This window comes from Equus quagga, chromosome 17 (assembly GCF_021613505.1).
Source record: "Equus quagga isolate Etosha38 chromosome 17, UCLA_HA_Equagga_1.0, whole genome shotgun sequence".
Classification (NCBI taxonomy): domain Eukaryota; kingdom Metazoa; phylum Chordata; class Mammalia; order Perissodactyla; family Equidae; genus Equus; species Equus quagga.
Genome location: NC_060283.1, coordinates 26,938,334 through 26,951,484, shown reverse-complemented (window position 1 = coordinate 26,951,484; position 13,151 = coordinate 26,938,334). Strand labels below are relative to the sequence as shown.

The 13,151-nt window shown below is 51.4% G+C and overlaps 1 protein-coding gene across 2 annotated transcripts; it reads right to left on the bottom strand.

Annotated features, from left to right (window-relative positions):
- Nucleotides 1-4,549: 4,549 nt before the first annotated feature.
- ZNF408 (zinc finger protein 408) lies at nt 4,550-13,097 on the bottom strand. 2 transcript variants are annotated; one of them, XM_046642876.1, is made up of 5 exons: nt 12,887-13,097; nt 12,387-12,664; nt 11,598-11,659; nt 11,138-11,397; nt 4,550-9,569 (listed from the first exon to the last, which is right to left on the bottom strand). In XM_046642876.1, exons 1-5 carry the CDS (start codon nt 12,933-12,935, stop codon nt 8,044-8,046), a joined length of 2,175 nt encoding a protein of 724 aa, XP_046498832.1. In that variant the 5' UTR covers nt 12,936-13,097; the 3' UTR covers nt 4,550-8,043. The 2 variants fall into 2 exon arrangements, with proteins under 2 accessions (XP_046498832.1, XP_046498831.1); XM_046642875.1 differs by lacking the exon at nt 12,887-13,097 and having other exon boundaries at nt 12,387-12,880.
- Nucleotides 13,098-13,151: the final 54 nt, after the last annotated feature.

The following is a 13,151-nucleotide window of genomic DNA, read 5'->3' as shown; positions in this document are numbered from 1 at the left end:
CCTTAGATGACCACCACATAATCACTGTAGATCAGTTTTGCCTGTTTTTGAAGTTCACATGAATGGAAACCTACAGCGTTCGCCTGTTCGTGTCTGGCTTCCCTTGCTCAGCATGTCCCTGAGATTCATGCACGTGGTGTGCACCAGCACTCGTTCCTTTCAAAGCTGTGTAGTGTCTCACTGCATGAATAGAGCACATTTTATTTGTCCATTCACCTGTTGATGGGCATTCGGATTCATCTCCAGTTTGGGCTGTAAGGAGCAACGTTGCCATGAATACTTGTGCACAAGTCTCTTGGTGTAGACAAGCACTTATTGCTGTTGGGCATATGCCCAGGGGTGGCTTTGCAGGGTCACAGGGCAGGCATGTTTTGCTTAAGTCGCTCTGACAAATAGTTGTCCCGAGTGGCTGTACCAGCTCCCACTCCCGCCAGCAATGTTTGAGAGTCCCAGCTGCTCATGTCCCCACCAACCCTCTACATTGTCCATCCATTTCACATTAACCATTTGGACAGACGTGTAGGTGCGTCTCACTGTGGTTTTACTTTGTATTTCCTGTTGACTAATGACATTGAGCCTGCTGTTTTTTGGGGGGTGGGAGGGAGTGGAATGGTAAAAACATCTCATTTCACTAATTTCTTAAAAAATGACATATTGAGTAAGGGAAGGGAGGGCTCCTGAGAAGAGGAGAGGAGAGAGGTGTGGCTTTATCCTTCCTGCCTCCAGGCAGGTGGTCCTCCTTTGCCTGAGGACCAGCTTGGGCCAGTGCTGACTCAGCCTGGAGAGGGAAAAGAGGCGAGAAGCGGGGGTGTTGGCGGGAGAAGAAATCACCTAACACACAGCACCTCTTCTACTGAGGAACAGGGGCCTGCTGACTGCCGCCTTGTACCCCGGCCGTCAGAAACCCCAATCCTGACAGACAAGCATCACAGCACGCTCGGGAGGCCAGTCCTAGGTTCAACAATATTCACCTCACAAGGCTGTTGTTGACAAACTTCACTAAGATCACACTGGCCTCCTTGCACTCTTTCATTTGGAGCTGCAGCTTTGCCGAGTCTTGGCCCGCTCACACGCACACAGGGCCGTTCACGGGCGAGTCCTGGGCTACGTCTTCCTCAGCTGTTTGCAGACCACGTTCCAAAGCAGAAAGCTGCAGCTGGCTGAGTGCGTGGAAGATGAGATTTGGTTATCAGGGTTCCTGCTTTCTCAGACCGACTCCCGGATTTATGTGTCAGGGTGATGAATTGACGCACCATCATAGTACCAGCGGCAGGTCTTATCCAGAGGCATAACTTTGCTGATGAGAAATTCATTTTAAGAATAGGCATCCTGACATCCTGTCCATGGCAAATGCTGAAGCCAACTCAAATGGCTCCCAGTTTGTCATCTGCACAAAGACTGATGGGTTGGATGGCAAGCCTGGGCTCTCCGGCAAGCAGAGAGATGGCATGAATATTGTGGAAGCCATGGGGCACTGTGGGTCCAGGAACGGCAGGACCAGCCAGAAGACTCCAGGCCATTTGGATGAACTTGATTTTGCATTTTACGTTATGCCCAACCATTCCTTTTGTCCCTGAGGAGAGCGCCCCCAGCTCTCACCTCCTGTAACCTTTGTGTTCTCACTTGCTGCGATGCTTCGTACTCCATATATCTCTCTGTCTCCCTCCAGGTCTAGCTGGATTTGGAGTTGTTTATTGTCATGAAATAAAAACAAAACTATCCTCCAAAGATATTATAATGTTTGTAAAGTGTCACATAGAAAGCACCCAGTAAACAGCAGTTACATATTTTGCAACAGGAAACACACAATGCAGCCTATGAAGGGTTTTTCCTAAAATAATGAATCTGGATCAAATCAACGTCTGACTTTAATTACTAGTTTGCAGGAAACACAGATGATAAAGTAATAAATTAGACACCACAAGGAATGAGGGGCTTTGGACTAGACAAATGTCTCCGTTTCTCTGACAAATTCATGACATGGAAATAAAAGGGGTGGGTGAGAGAGACGGTTCAGAAGAACAGAAACCTGGGAGAGATCGAACAACCAAACGCACCAGGGAAATAGAGTTACCATGATTGGTTTAGACTTTTGAACAAATCAATTGTAAAAGGACTCTTTCTTTTGGACAAACAAGAAAATTTAAATATAGATTAGGTTCTCAATGATACAAAAGAATCATTGTTAATTTGGTATTTATGTACACATGGTTGTATTTCTTATTTTTTTATTTTTTATTTTTTTAGTGAAACTCTTTTTGGTGAGGAAGATTGGCCCCGAGCTAACATCTGTTGCCAACCTCTTTTCTTTTTCTCCCAAAGCCCCAGTACATAGTTGTATATCCTAGTTGTAGGTCCTTCTAGTTCTTCTATGTGGGACGCTGCCACAGCGTGGCTTGATGAGTGGTGTATAAGTCCGGGCCCAAGATCCAAACTGGGGAACCCCCGGCCGGCAAAGCAGAGCACGCAAACAACCACTCAGCCACGGGGACGGCTCCAGTTATATTTTTCATTTATTTAATTTATCCATTTAGAGGAAGATTAGCCCTGAGCTAACATCTGCCGCCAATCCTCCTCTTTTTGCTGAAGAAGCCTGGCGCTGAGCTAACATCCGTGCTCACCTTCCTCCACTTTATATGTGGGATGCCTACCACAGCATGGCTTGACAAGTGGTACCATGTCCACACCCGGGATCTGAACCAGCGAACCCCCGGCCACAGAAGTGGAATGTGTGCCCTTAGCCACTGCGCCACTGGGCTGGCCCCTCTAGCTATATTTTTTAAATCCTTATGAGTTTCAGATTATACTGAAGAATTTACAACAAACAGATGAAACAAGCATGGCAAAATGTTAATCATTAAATCTAGGTGGTTAGGGGATTGTTATATATTATCTGTTTAATTTTTTGTGTTTGAAAAGTTTCACAATGAAGAGTAAACTTAATTCCTTAATAAACGGAGGCTCATATTAAGCAGATTCTAGTTAGATAACCTCCACGTTTTCTTGGGTGAACAGAAGACCACACGTACCCTCTCTACTTTGCAGAGATCTAGGGAGAGCATCCTCTCTGTGAGTGGCTCTGGAAGGATCCGAGAGTTCTGCCAGACCAGCGTGCCACCAGCACAGGAGCAGAGCTCCAACGGACCCAGCACATCCTTAGTCTTCAGGGTCCACTCAGGAAGCCCAGCCTCCAGGAACCGTTCTCCTTGGGACTCTGGGCCCAGTGGGTACCACACAACCGAGCATGTCGTTCCTGCTTTTCACCACAAACACACACCTGCACACTTAAAGCAGATCATATTTCCCTCTAAGAACAAGGCCCTGTGGAGGGGTTGCATTCCTGCCCAACAAGTTGTCATCAAACAAAATCAAGGGTGAGACCAACATTATGCTGTAAAGTGAAGCTCTGTAATCACTGAAAACAGTAAATTACGTTCTAAGACGTAGAGAATTTCAGAGCTGGAAGGAAGATCAGATATTATGAAATCCATCCATTCAAAGCCTGGAGCTCTGTGCACGTACTATGGGGTAGTCTTATCATTTTGCATATTAAAAAAAACCTCAAAAATTGTCAATTTACTGCAAGACAAAGATATTTTTCTCTTTTGACTGACACTGTGTCTCTTTAGATGGTTAATTACCTTATGTTTTTCTCAATCTGATCAGTTTCCTATTTTGATTAAAAAATATAACTTTTCTACTTAATAGAAATCTTTTAAAATATGAGATCCATACAAGAAAATACGTTAGCCAAAGGGCTCCACGATGGAGCTGCGATAGGGAACCAGTGCTCTGGCCCAGTTTCCCCAAGTCACTGTGAGGAAACGGAAGGCTCTGAGAGGGAAAGCCAATTGAGTAACGTCGTACAGAGAATGGGTGGTGAAGCCAGGACCAGGACCCAGATTCCTCCCTCGGGCCAGTGCTCTTCTCCCGACACGGCCCTGTCCCCCGACAGTCTGGTAGAGTACAGCCTAGCTGTACTATCAAGTACACCCACAGGACGTGCACCCAAGTCCAAGCCACTGTGCAAGTGCTGGCCTGCCCCGAACAAGCAATACCCATGGGAAACACGTAAGTACCTGGATCTTGGGTGGTTTGCAATACTACTACTAACCACCTGCAATTTATTAATTGCTCACGACATGCCAGGTACATAGCGCTGATGAGACAGGTACGTATTTATTCCCATTTTATGGATAAAGGAACTGTGGCACTGAGAAGCTACATCACTTGCCTGAGTTTATGCAGCTGGCCAAGAGCAGAGCCATGACCCACACCTGAACGTAGAGATGGGGTCAGCAACTGTCGATGCCACAAGGTTAAACTCACAGGGGTGGAAATGTGTCTCGTGATGTTTTCACAGCACCCGCGCCCTACGGCAAGCAGGAGCACTCAGATTCAGTACTCTGTACACCAAACTGTCAAAGTGACTTTCTCAAGGGATGGAGGAATGGATGGGAATAAAGAGACTTCTAACACTATGATGACCAAGCCTTTCAAATTGGGGGAAAATATTTTCTCAGTGAAAAACATATTCCAGTGCCCAATCTTTCCAAGAAGAGTCATTGCATTTTATTGTAATCAGAAGAGCACTAAAGTAAGAGTCGGAAGACCTGGTCTCATGCCTGGCGAGTGACTTTTCTCCAGGCCTCCGTTTTCTCATCTGTAACAAGAGCTTGGATAGTCCCCACCGATAACCATCCTCATTTTAGCCATGAGTGCTGGACGAGCAGAGGCTCCCAGCCAGGTGACTGTGAACTTGCTGGCTTTGATCTGACCCCGTTCTGCATCACCAGATTAGCACCTGAGCTAACATCTGTTGCCAATCTTTTTCTTCTTCTTCTTCTCCCCAAAGCCCCCCAGTACATAGATGTATATTCTAGTTGTAGGTTCTTCTGGTTGTGCTATGTGGGACGCGTCTCAGCATGGCCTGATGAATGGTGCTGGGTCTGTGGCCAGGATCTGAATCAGCGAAACCCTGGGCCACTGAAGGAGTGTGTGAACTTAACCACTCGGCCACGGCCACTCGGCCGGCCCCCAGAGACAGCCTTAATCGGAGGAAAGTTCTCCATCTGTGAGGGGGATGTGGTAAGGGGGTGTGAGCATCCCAAAGCTTCCCACTTCCCTGCAGTTTGATCTCAAGCAGATTATGTCCCCAGGATACCTAATGACGCTGTGCAGACACTGCTGGGCAGTCACCTCAGTTGAAATGACCCTGCATGATGCAGCTGGGGAACAGGACCTACTGAGCTTCGTGCAGGCTCCAAGAAACAGATTGATGGAAAGCTAGTATTAACAGCTGTATTTCAGGTTTTGGATGGTGTGGCCTTTCTCGCCACAGATCGCCAAGTTTTTCTGCTGTCCTCCCTCCACTCCGACAATTCCAGAATTTGCCAAGAAGTTATTCAGATTGGGTGGGCGGCTGGGTTAACGTCAGTGGCAAAGTGGGAGACGTGGGGCCGCTTATGACACTGTGATCCAGTGCTGGGAAGCCAGAAAACACACCACGTTTCAATCCTGGCTCTGCCGTTCACCAACTGTGTGGTCTCGGCCAGTCACCCGCTCTGAGCCTTAGTTTCCTCACGTGTGAGGCAGGAATCACGCCTATTTTGCGGGACAGAAGGACGGAACAAGAATGTATGTTCTTCCTGTCTCTTTTGCCTCCCTCTCCTCAAAGCAATCCAGTCTGGCTTCCAGCTGCTCTTGTTCAACTCGCCAGTGACTTCCACAAACATCAACCCACTGGGTAGCAATGGGCATTGTTGCCACTTCGTCCTTGTCGAAACGCTCTGCCGTCGGCTTCTGTGACACACGCCGCAGGTTGTTCTACTTTGCCGGGTGTTCATTTAGACGCCCAAGGAGCCTTCCTTCTCTCAGTGAACCCGCAGGGCCTCGTCGTTCCTGGCCTGCTCCCCTCTGCTCATCTCCCTACTCCCACAGCTTCAGTGAGCACCTAGTTTCAAGCCTCTCCCGTGACTCTTCCCCCACACCAGGCTTTTCTCCCCAGGTTGTGCCTATTTCTGACTGCTTTCTTGAGACCTCTCCCACAGGCACTTCAAACTCAACCCATCCCCACCCAAAATCGTAACTGTCCCACCCCCACCCCAATGCTCCCTAACTCGCTAAGTCTGAAGGCAAGAGTCGGATGTCTCTCCCTCATTCACTCAGGCCCTGAATTCTGCCAGTTACACCTCCCAGAGAACGCATCCACCCAAGTCCTCACCACGGCCCACAGCCCTGCCCCGCCCTCACCTCCTTCCGCGCACGGCCTTGGCCACTCTGCTCCTTGTTCTTCCGTGAACTCGCTGGGCTTTGCCGGTCCTGTTCCCTCTGCTGGGAACCCCTCTCCTTCCACAGACTCCAACCTGGCTCACTCTCCCTGCAGGTCAGGTCTCTGCTCGCGACCACCCTCTGTAAAATCACACTCCCCAGTTAACCTCTCCCCCGCACTACTTTTCTTCACTGCATTTGCCGTCATCTGACGTGTTTCCTGCCTGTCTGCGCACACTAGAATGTAACTGTATGAGAGCAGACACTGTTACTGTCACACCCCTAACAACTAGCACGCGGGAGGCGCTCAGTATTTGCTGGATCAATGATTCCATTTCTCTGCTTTCCAGCTTTCCAGTGCTACCACTCCACTCCCAGCCACTCAGCAGCCTCCTCACTGGTTTCCCCTCAACTGCGCCTCGCCCGCCAATCCATTCCCCAGTGGTCTCTTCACACATAAACCTGATCATGTCATTCCCCTGCTCAAAACCCTTTCAAGAGCTCCTTGATGTTCTGAAAGTAAAGTCCCAACTCCTGAAGACGGCCTGTGTGACCTGGGACAGGGCCCTGCCCCCTCCCCTCTCCTCTTGGCTCCAGCCACGCTGGTCTCAGTTGCTCACACCCCACCAGGCTCTCACCACAGGGCTTTTTCACAAGCAGCTCCCTACATCCCACCTGCCCTGGCACCAACTCATCCACCAAGTTGCAGCTGAAGCAAAGGACAGTGGAGTGTAGAAGTTAAGCGCCTTACTCCAGCGCTGGACCACGTGGGTTTGAATCTCAGCTGTCACCTGGGGCAGGATACTTAAAGCAACTTGTTCCCCTCTCCTCATCTGTAAAATAAGGATAGTAACACTACCTACCTCACAGGGTTGCTAGGGGGATTATACAAATAAACTCACCTAAAGGGCTGGCCCACAATAAAGGCTGAGGGTTTATTACCATTGTCATTCCTTGGGGATGCCTTCCCTGATGCCCCAGACCCAGTTAAACTGTCCCATTAAACTCCACAGCGCCAGGGCGTGCTTTCTGCCCCAGGTAGATCATGAGCTCTGTAAAGGGCACTGCCTGTCTTGTTACAGCTGTGTCCCCAGCACCTAGGGCAATCCAGGCCTTGGCAGATGCAAAACACGTGTTAATTCCTCACAGCTTCCATCAACAGGGCTGCCTCTGGCCAAGCACACAGAAGGGTACAGATCTGGCCCTAGCCACCTCCAGTGAGCTGGGTGTCCTTCGGCACAGAACGAAAGCCAACTTCACAGCCCTCAGGTGGTAAGAAAAGCCGCCACAGTAACCACAGCCAGCATTACAGAGTCTTGTCAGCTGTGAACTGAGTTCAGCCTCTGGCCTTTTAACCCCCAAAGGCATTCAGTGGGTTCCAGATAGAAGTGCTTGTCCCTCAGGAAGCCCGATGGGAGTGACTCTCCCAGCACCAAGCACCCCGGCAGGGCAGGAGTGCTGCCAGCTACCCGACTACCTCCCTGGGTGGGGTCACTGAGCAATGTTTACAGAACAAGCACCTTGAGGAGCTCCCAGGGAAGGAGGCGGAACAAGTCTATGGAAGTTGGTAAAAAGATCTCAGGTCTAGAAAGGCTCTACCTTACAGTCTTGGGAAACAATCTGGTGGTCTGCAAGCGGGAAGGGAAGACCCTGGACCTGCTCCTCACAGTAGACTCTAGTATCTCCCAGGCTACCCCAAGAGAAAGACCCAGGGACCCAGCAGCTGGGACGCACCAGTCTTTATACACAGCTCTGCTGGGGGAGGGGGAGGTGTCAGGTGCCCGTCTCCACCTCCACCACCTCTGCCCAGGAGCTAAAGCCCATGTCCTTATGGATGAGCACCAAGCTGGAGGGGGGGCCTGGCTCCTCTGGCACCACAAAGCACTTATCCTGGCTCTCGGAAATGGTGACCTCGAAGACGTCCGGGGCTGGGGAGATGTCCCGTTCACTGCATGATTCCAGGAGTTCCGGCTCTGTCTGCAGCCGCACCATGGTGGGCTCAGAAGCAGCAGGAGGCACAGAGGCTGGGCTGGAGGACGCCCCGGGCGGGTGACTGAGCTGGTGCCGCTTGAGGCTCTGGGGTGAGGTGTAGCCCATGCCACAGGTGGGGCAGCGGTACGGCTTGTCAGCCAGGTGGGACTTGAGGTGGCGCCTCAGCTTGGTAGCCAGTGTGTAAGCACGGCCACAATGGGGGCACGGGAAGGGCCTGTCCCCCGAGTGCAGGCGCTCATGAGCACGGAGCGTGTGTGGGTCTCGGAGGGCCTTCCCACACACGGGGCACAAGTGGGCCTCCCCGGTGTGGGAGATGAGATGGCGCCGCAGCTCTGGCAGCTGGGGGAAGGTGTCGGCACAGTGCGGGCAGCGATAAGGGCGCTCTCCCGTGTGCAGCCGCAAGTGCCCGCGCAGGCTGCCCCGCTGGCGGAATGCCCGGCCACAGTGTGGACACAGGAAGGGCTTTTCCCCTGTGTGGAGCCGCATGTGGTTCCTCAAGGAGCCCTGGTTGGCCAGGGGCCGCCCACACACGGGGCAAGGGCATGGGGCATGGGCAGCTGGCACCTGGTGAGTCTTGCGATGCAGCCGCAGGGAGGGCCGGCGGGCGAAGGCCTTGCCACACTGGTCACATGCAAAGGGCCGGGCACCTGAATGAACCACCTGGTGCTCTCTGAGGTCTCGCCGGGTGCCGTAGGCTTTGTCGCACTGTGGGCAGGGGAAGGGCCGCACCCCACGGTGGCCCAACAGGTGGGCTTTGAAGCTCTCCTCTGAGCTATAGCTCTTGCCACACTCGGTGCAAAGGAAGGGCTTGTGGCCTGTGTGCACGAATGCGTGCTTCTTCAGGTGGCACAGCTGCAGGAACGCCTTGCCACACTCCCCACACCGGTACCGTCGCCCCTGTTTTGGTGAGCTTCCTGCCAGGCCAAGAGGGCCCCTCAAGAGTGCAGGCAAGCCAGGGTGCTGGGGCTCTCCAGCCTGCTGGACCCTGGGCTCTGAGGTCTTTGCTCTGGGTGGGCACTGATCGCTGGGACTACAGAACTTCTTGACCAGGTAAGCATGCAGCTGGGCACCCATGGCAGAAGATGGGGAACTGGCCTCATTGCTCTCTGGGCCTCTTTGGGGAGCAGAGCTGTTCTGAGGCTCAGGTGGCATCTGTGTCAGGGGTGGGTCCTCTGTGTCCACGCTGCCATCCTGAGGTAATGGGCCAAGTGGTTGGCTTTCCTTGGCAAGTTTGTGGGCTTGGGCCTTAAGTCCAGAGCTTACCATGCTCTCTGCCTGGATGCTGGGGGGCGATGGGTGACCAGGATCTGCAAGGCAAGAGTCGGGTGCCGGGGTCAGTAGAGCTTGTAGCAGGTGGTGATGGTGTCACCAGGAAGTTAAAGGAATGTGTCTTCTACCCAGCCCCTGAACTTCAGTAGGAGCAAGGACACCAATCTCTTCCCTGGAGCATGAGCCACACACCCCGTTTATCCTCCCGCCCGGTCTCAGGTGCCTCCTAGGGAAGGACTCCTAGGTGCCACAGTGCCCCGGACATCTGGATAATCCGTAGAGCAAGGTCATCCCTGAGTCCCCTTGTTCTCTCTCAGCGACATACACTTAGAATGAGTGGAGACCACCACCTCCTTACCTTAGCTCACCTGTAACATAAAGGAACCCCATCCACACCCCACATAGAAAAAACATAAGAAATTGGAAACCTCACACCCGTCAGAATGGCTACTATTAAAAAGACAAGAAATAACAAGTGTTGGTAAGGGTGTGGAGAAACGGGAACCCTCCTACACTGCTGGTGGGAATGCAAATTGATGCAGCAACTATGGAAAATAGTTTGGAGATTTCTCAAAAAATTAAAATAGAAATATCACATGATCCAGCTATTCAAATTTTGGGTATTTATCCAAAAAACACTAATCGAAAAGATTTATGTACCCCTATGTTCACTGCATCATTATTCACAGTAGCCAAGACTTGGAAGCAACTCAAGTGCCCACCAACAGACGAAGGAATAAAGAAGATATATACCTGTACATACAATGGAATACTATTCAGCCATAAAGAAGATGAAATCGTGCCATTTTTGACAACATGAATGGAGCTTGAGGGTATCACGCTAAGTGATATAAGTCAGATGGAGAAAGCCAAATACTGTACGATTTCACTCATATGTGGAAGATAAACAAACACACATACAGATGTGGAGAACAGATTAGTGGTTACCAGAGGGGAAGGAGATGGGGGGAAGGCGAAAGGGGTAAAGGGGCACATTTGTATGGTGACAGATGGCAACCAGACTTTTGGTGGCAAACACCACATAGTCTATACAGAAGTTGAAATATACTGATGTACACCTGAAATTTACATAACGTTATAAACCAATGTGACCTCAATAAAAAAAACAATAATAATAAAAAGAGAAACTGGAAACCTTATATACAGCTTGCTGTCTTCATCAATAAGACTTTACTACTCTAGGAAACCTACTTAGGATGATAAAAGTTGCAAATATCTATATTGTTCATTCTAAGGAAAAGACCTATCACTCTTCAATAGAAAGCATCAAATGACAGTTTATGCCCCAAGATTCTTTGGACCTCTTGCCTGAAAATTTGAGCCCTGCTGTGTCCATGAATCCTAACCTAGTGTCACAATCCTTACCCAATCCTAATGAAGCCCCGCCCCCATCTCATACTGAAAGATCCCCCTTACATTAGACTTCAAAATTTCAATAAATACCCAGGTTTTGCCCTTGCCCTCAGAAAAGCTCCTAAGACTCTGCAGTGTTCTTCCTTACCTTCCTGAGCCATAAGCTCTGCTTTGTCTTATCAACAGGTTGTTTGGTAGTAATTTGGGAGGCGAGCATTTATTTGACATATACCTGTGCAAGGTTCTGGGGCATCCTCCCCAGGGGAGGCCACTTCTTGCTGTACAGCAGACTCCACTTCTGTCACCACAGCCACGGCTGCTGCTGCTTCTAGCCTGGGCTGGGCAGGGCTCAGATCCTCAGCAGGCGGCCGGGGCCACAGTAACAGCTCAAAGCCTGGCAGCACGACCCGGGACACCTGCAGGTGGAGTCTCTCGCTGATCCACACCGGGGCCACGTTTCCCTCACCCTCCAGCCTGCCCCGCTGCACCAAACTGCAAAGCAGAGCAAGAGCTAGCTCACTCGACCCTCTTTAAGCGGCCCGCCCTGAAAACCCCAAAAGGGCCCCATGCCTTCGGAACACTCACTGCAAACGATCAGGGGGTGGGGAAGGACATGGGCTTCGCGTCCCATCCCAGGCCACAACAGAAAACCTCAAAGGAGCATGTCCACTACATACTCTCCTGTAACTTACCTGGCCCAGCCTGAACTCTGCTCACAGGCACACACGTCTCCCCATGGGCCTAGTGACACATCCTGAAATAAATCAGTAAGAGTCCTTCTCCCATGTGTTTCAGGGGGTCAAGGTGGAAAAAAAAAAAAAAAAACTGGATGAAACCTCTCCTGAGACAGCTCTAAGATGAAGCCCCTGGAAGGTGAATGGTCTCTGGTTCTGCCCCTACAGGACTGTGTCATCTAATTTTTTCACTCAGTAAAACCCAAAAAGACTATCCCCTCATCTCCCTCCCAAGGGTGTGAAGAATGACAACATCAAATACGTTACTGCCTTCCAGTAAGTACTAAACAGAAGAAGTAGTAAGAGGAATATCAACTTTTTTTAGTATTTATTATGCGATGAAACCCTTTACCTGCGTTTTTACATCTATTCCTCCAAATAACTCTGGAGGAGTAAAATAAAGGAAACAGCCATTTTTAAAAATTTTACATGAGTTAAGTCAGGCACGCCATTTAACTAGCCAGGTGACAAGGCTGGGATTTGCTTCTATGGTTGTTTAGTTTCATAAATCTTTGATCTTGACCTTCATCACTGCTGACACTACTCATTCAGCTTTTAGCAACTTTTCGCACCTCGATTCCTTAACGACTGCAAGCAAAGGGAAGAGAGTCCTGAAGAGAAGCGACAAAACCATCTCCTACACCTGGAAATACCCTGCTTTTTTTTAGCACGCTGGAGAGCTGTCCGGAAACGTCAAGCTCTTCCAAACTTCCCATCACGGAGAGGAGACGCCCTGCCCCGCCATACCTCCTCCTGCCGTGGTTTCACTGCCTCGCCCTTCTGCTCGGAGTCACACTCCTCTTCCAGCGGCCCCCAGAGCAGTCCCGGCTGCAGGGGCTCCGCGACACACCAGACCCCCAAGCGCTGGTCCTCGGCGAGGGAGGGGCCGAGGGCCAAGCCCCGGGGGAGGCTCTGTAGAGCGCGGAGGACTCGGGTCGGCCCGGGCGGGAAGTCCCTGCGGCCGGGGGCACGGCCTCCTCCGGAAGGGCTCCATCCTGAGTCGGGGCCCCGGCGCCGCTCGGGGGCTGCGGAGACAGGAAGACAGCGGGTGGGGAAAGTGCGGCAGGAAGCCGCCGGTCCAGCCAGGCCCCTGAGAGGTTTGAGGGTGGACGAGGGTTCTCCAGAAGCCCCCAGAGGCTTTGAGGCCCCCGGAGGAGGAGCCCGGGCTCGGGAGCAGGGGCTTGACCGGAGATCGTCAGGTGTATCGTGGCCAGGGCAGAGGGTCGCGGACATCGCAGGTCACTCACCCGACCACACTCTCACCGGCTCCAGGCTCTGCTCCTCGGCCTCCTCCATCCCAGGTCGGAAAGCCTGCCTCCGCCGGAAGTGAGCGTCGCCTTCTCAGCTCCCCCCGGAAGCAGTCATTGCCTTCCAAATTTCCTCTCAGGAAAGAATTGTAAGAGTCGGATCTCATTGGTGCCCAGGACCAGGAGTTTAGGAGTACTGGTGAGGCAAAACTCTGTGCGAGGATAATACGAGCCTAGGATTCCCGAGGTCCACCGGAGAATCGAG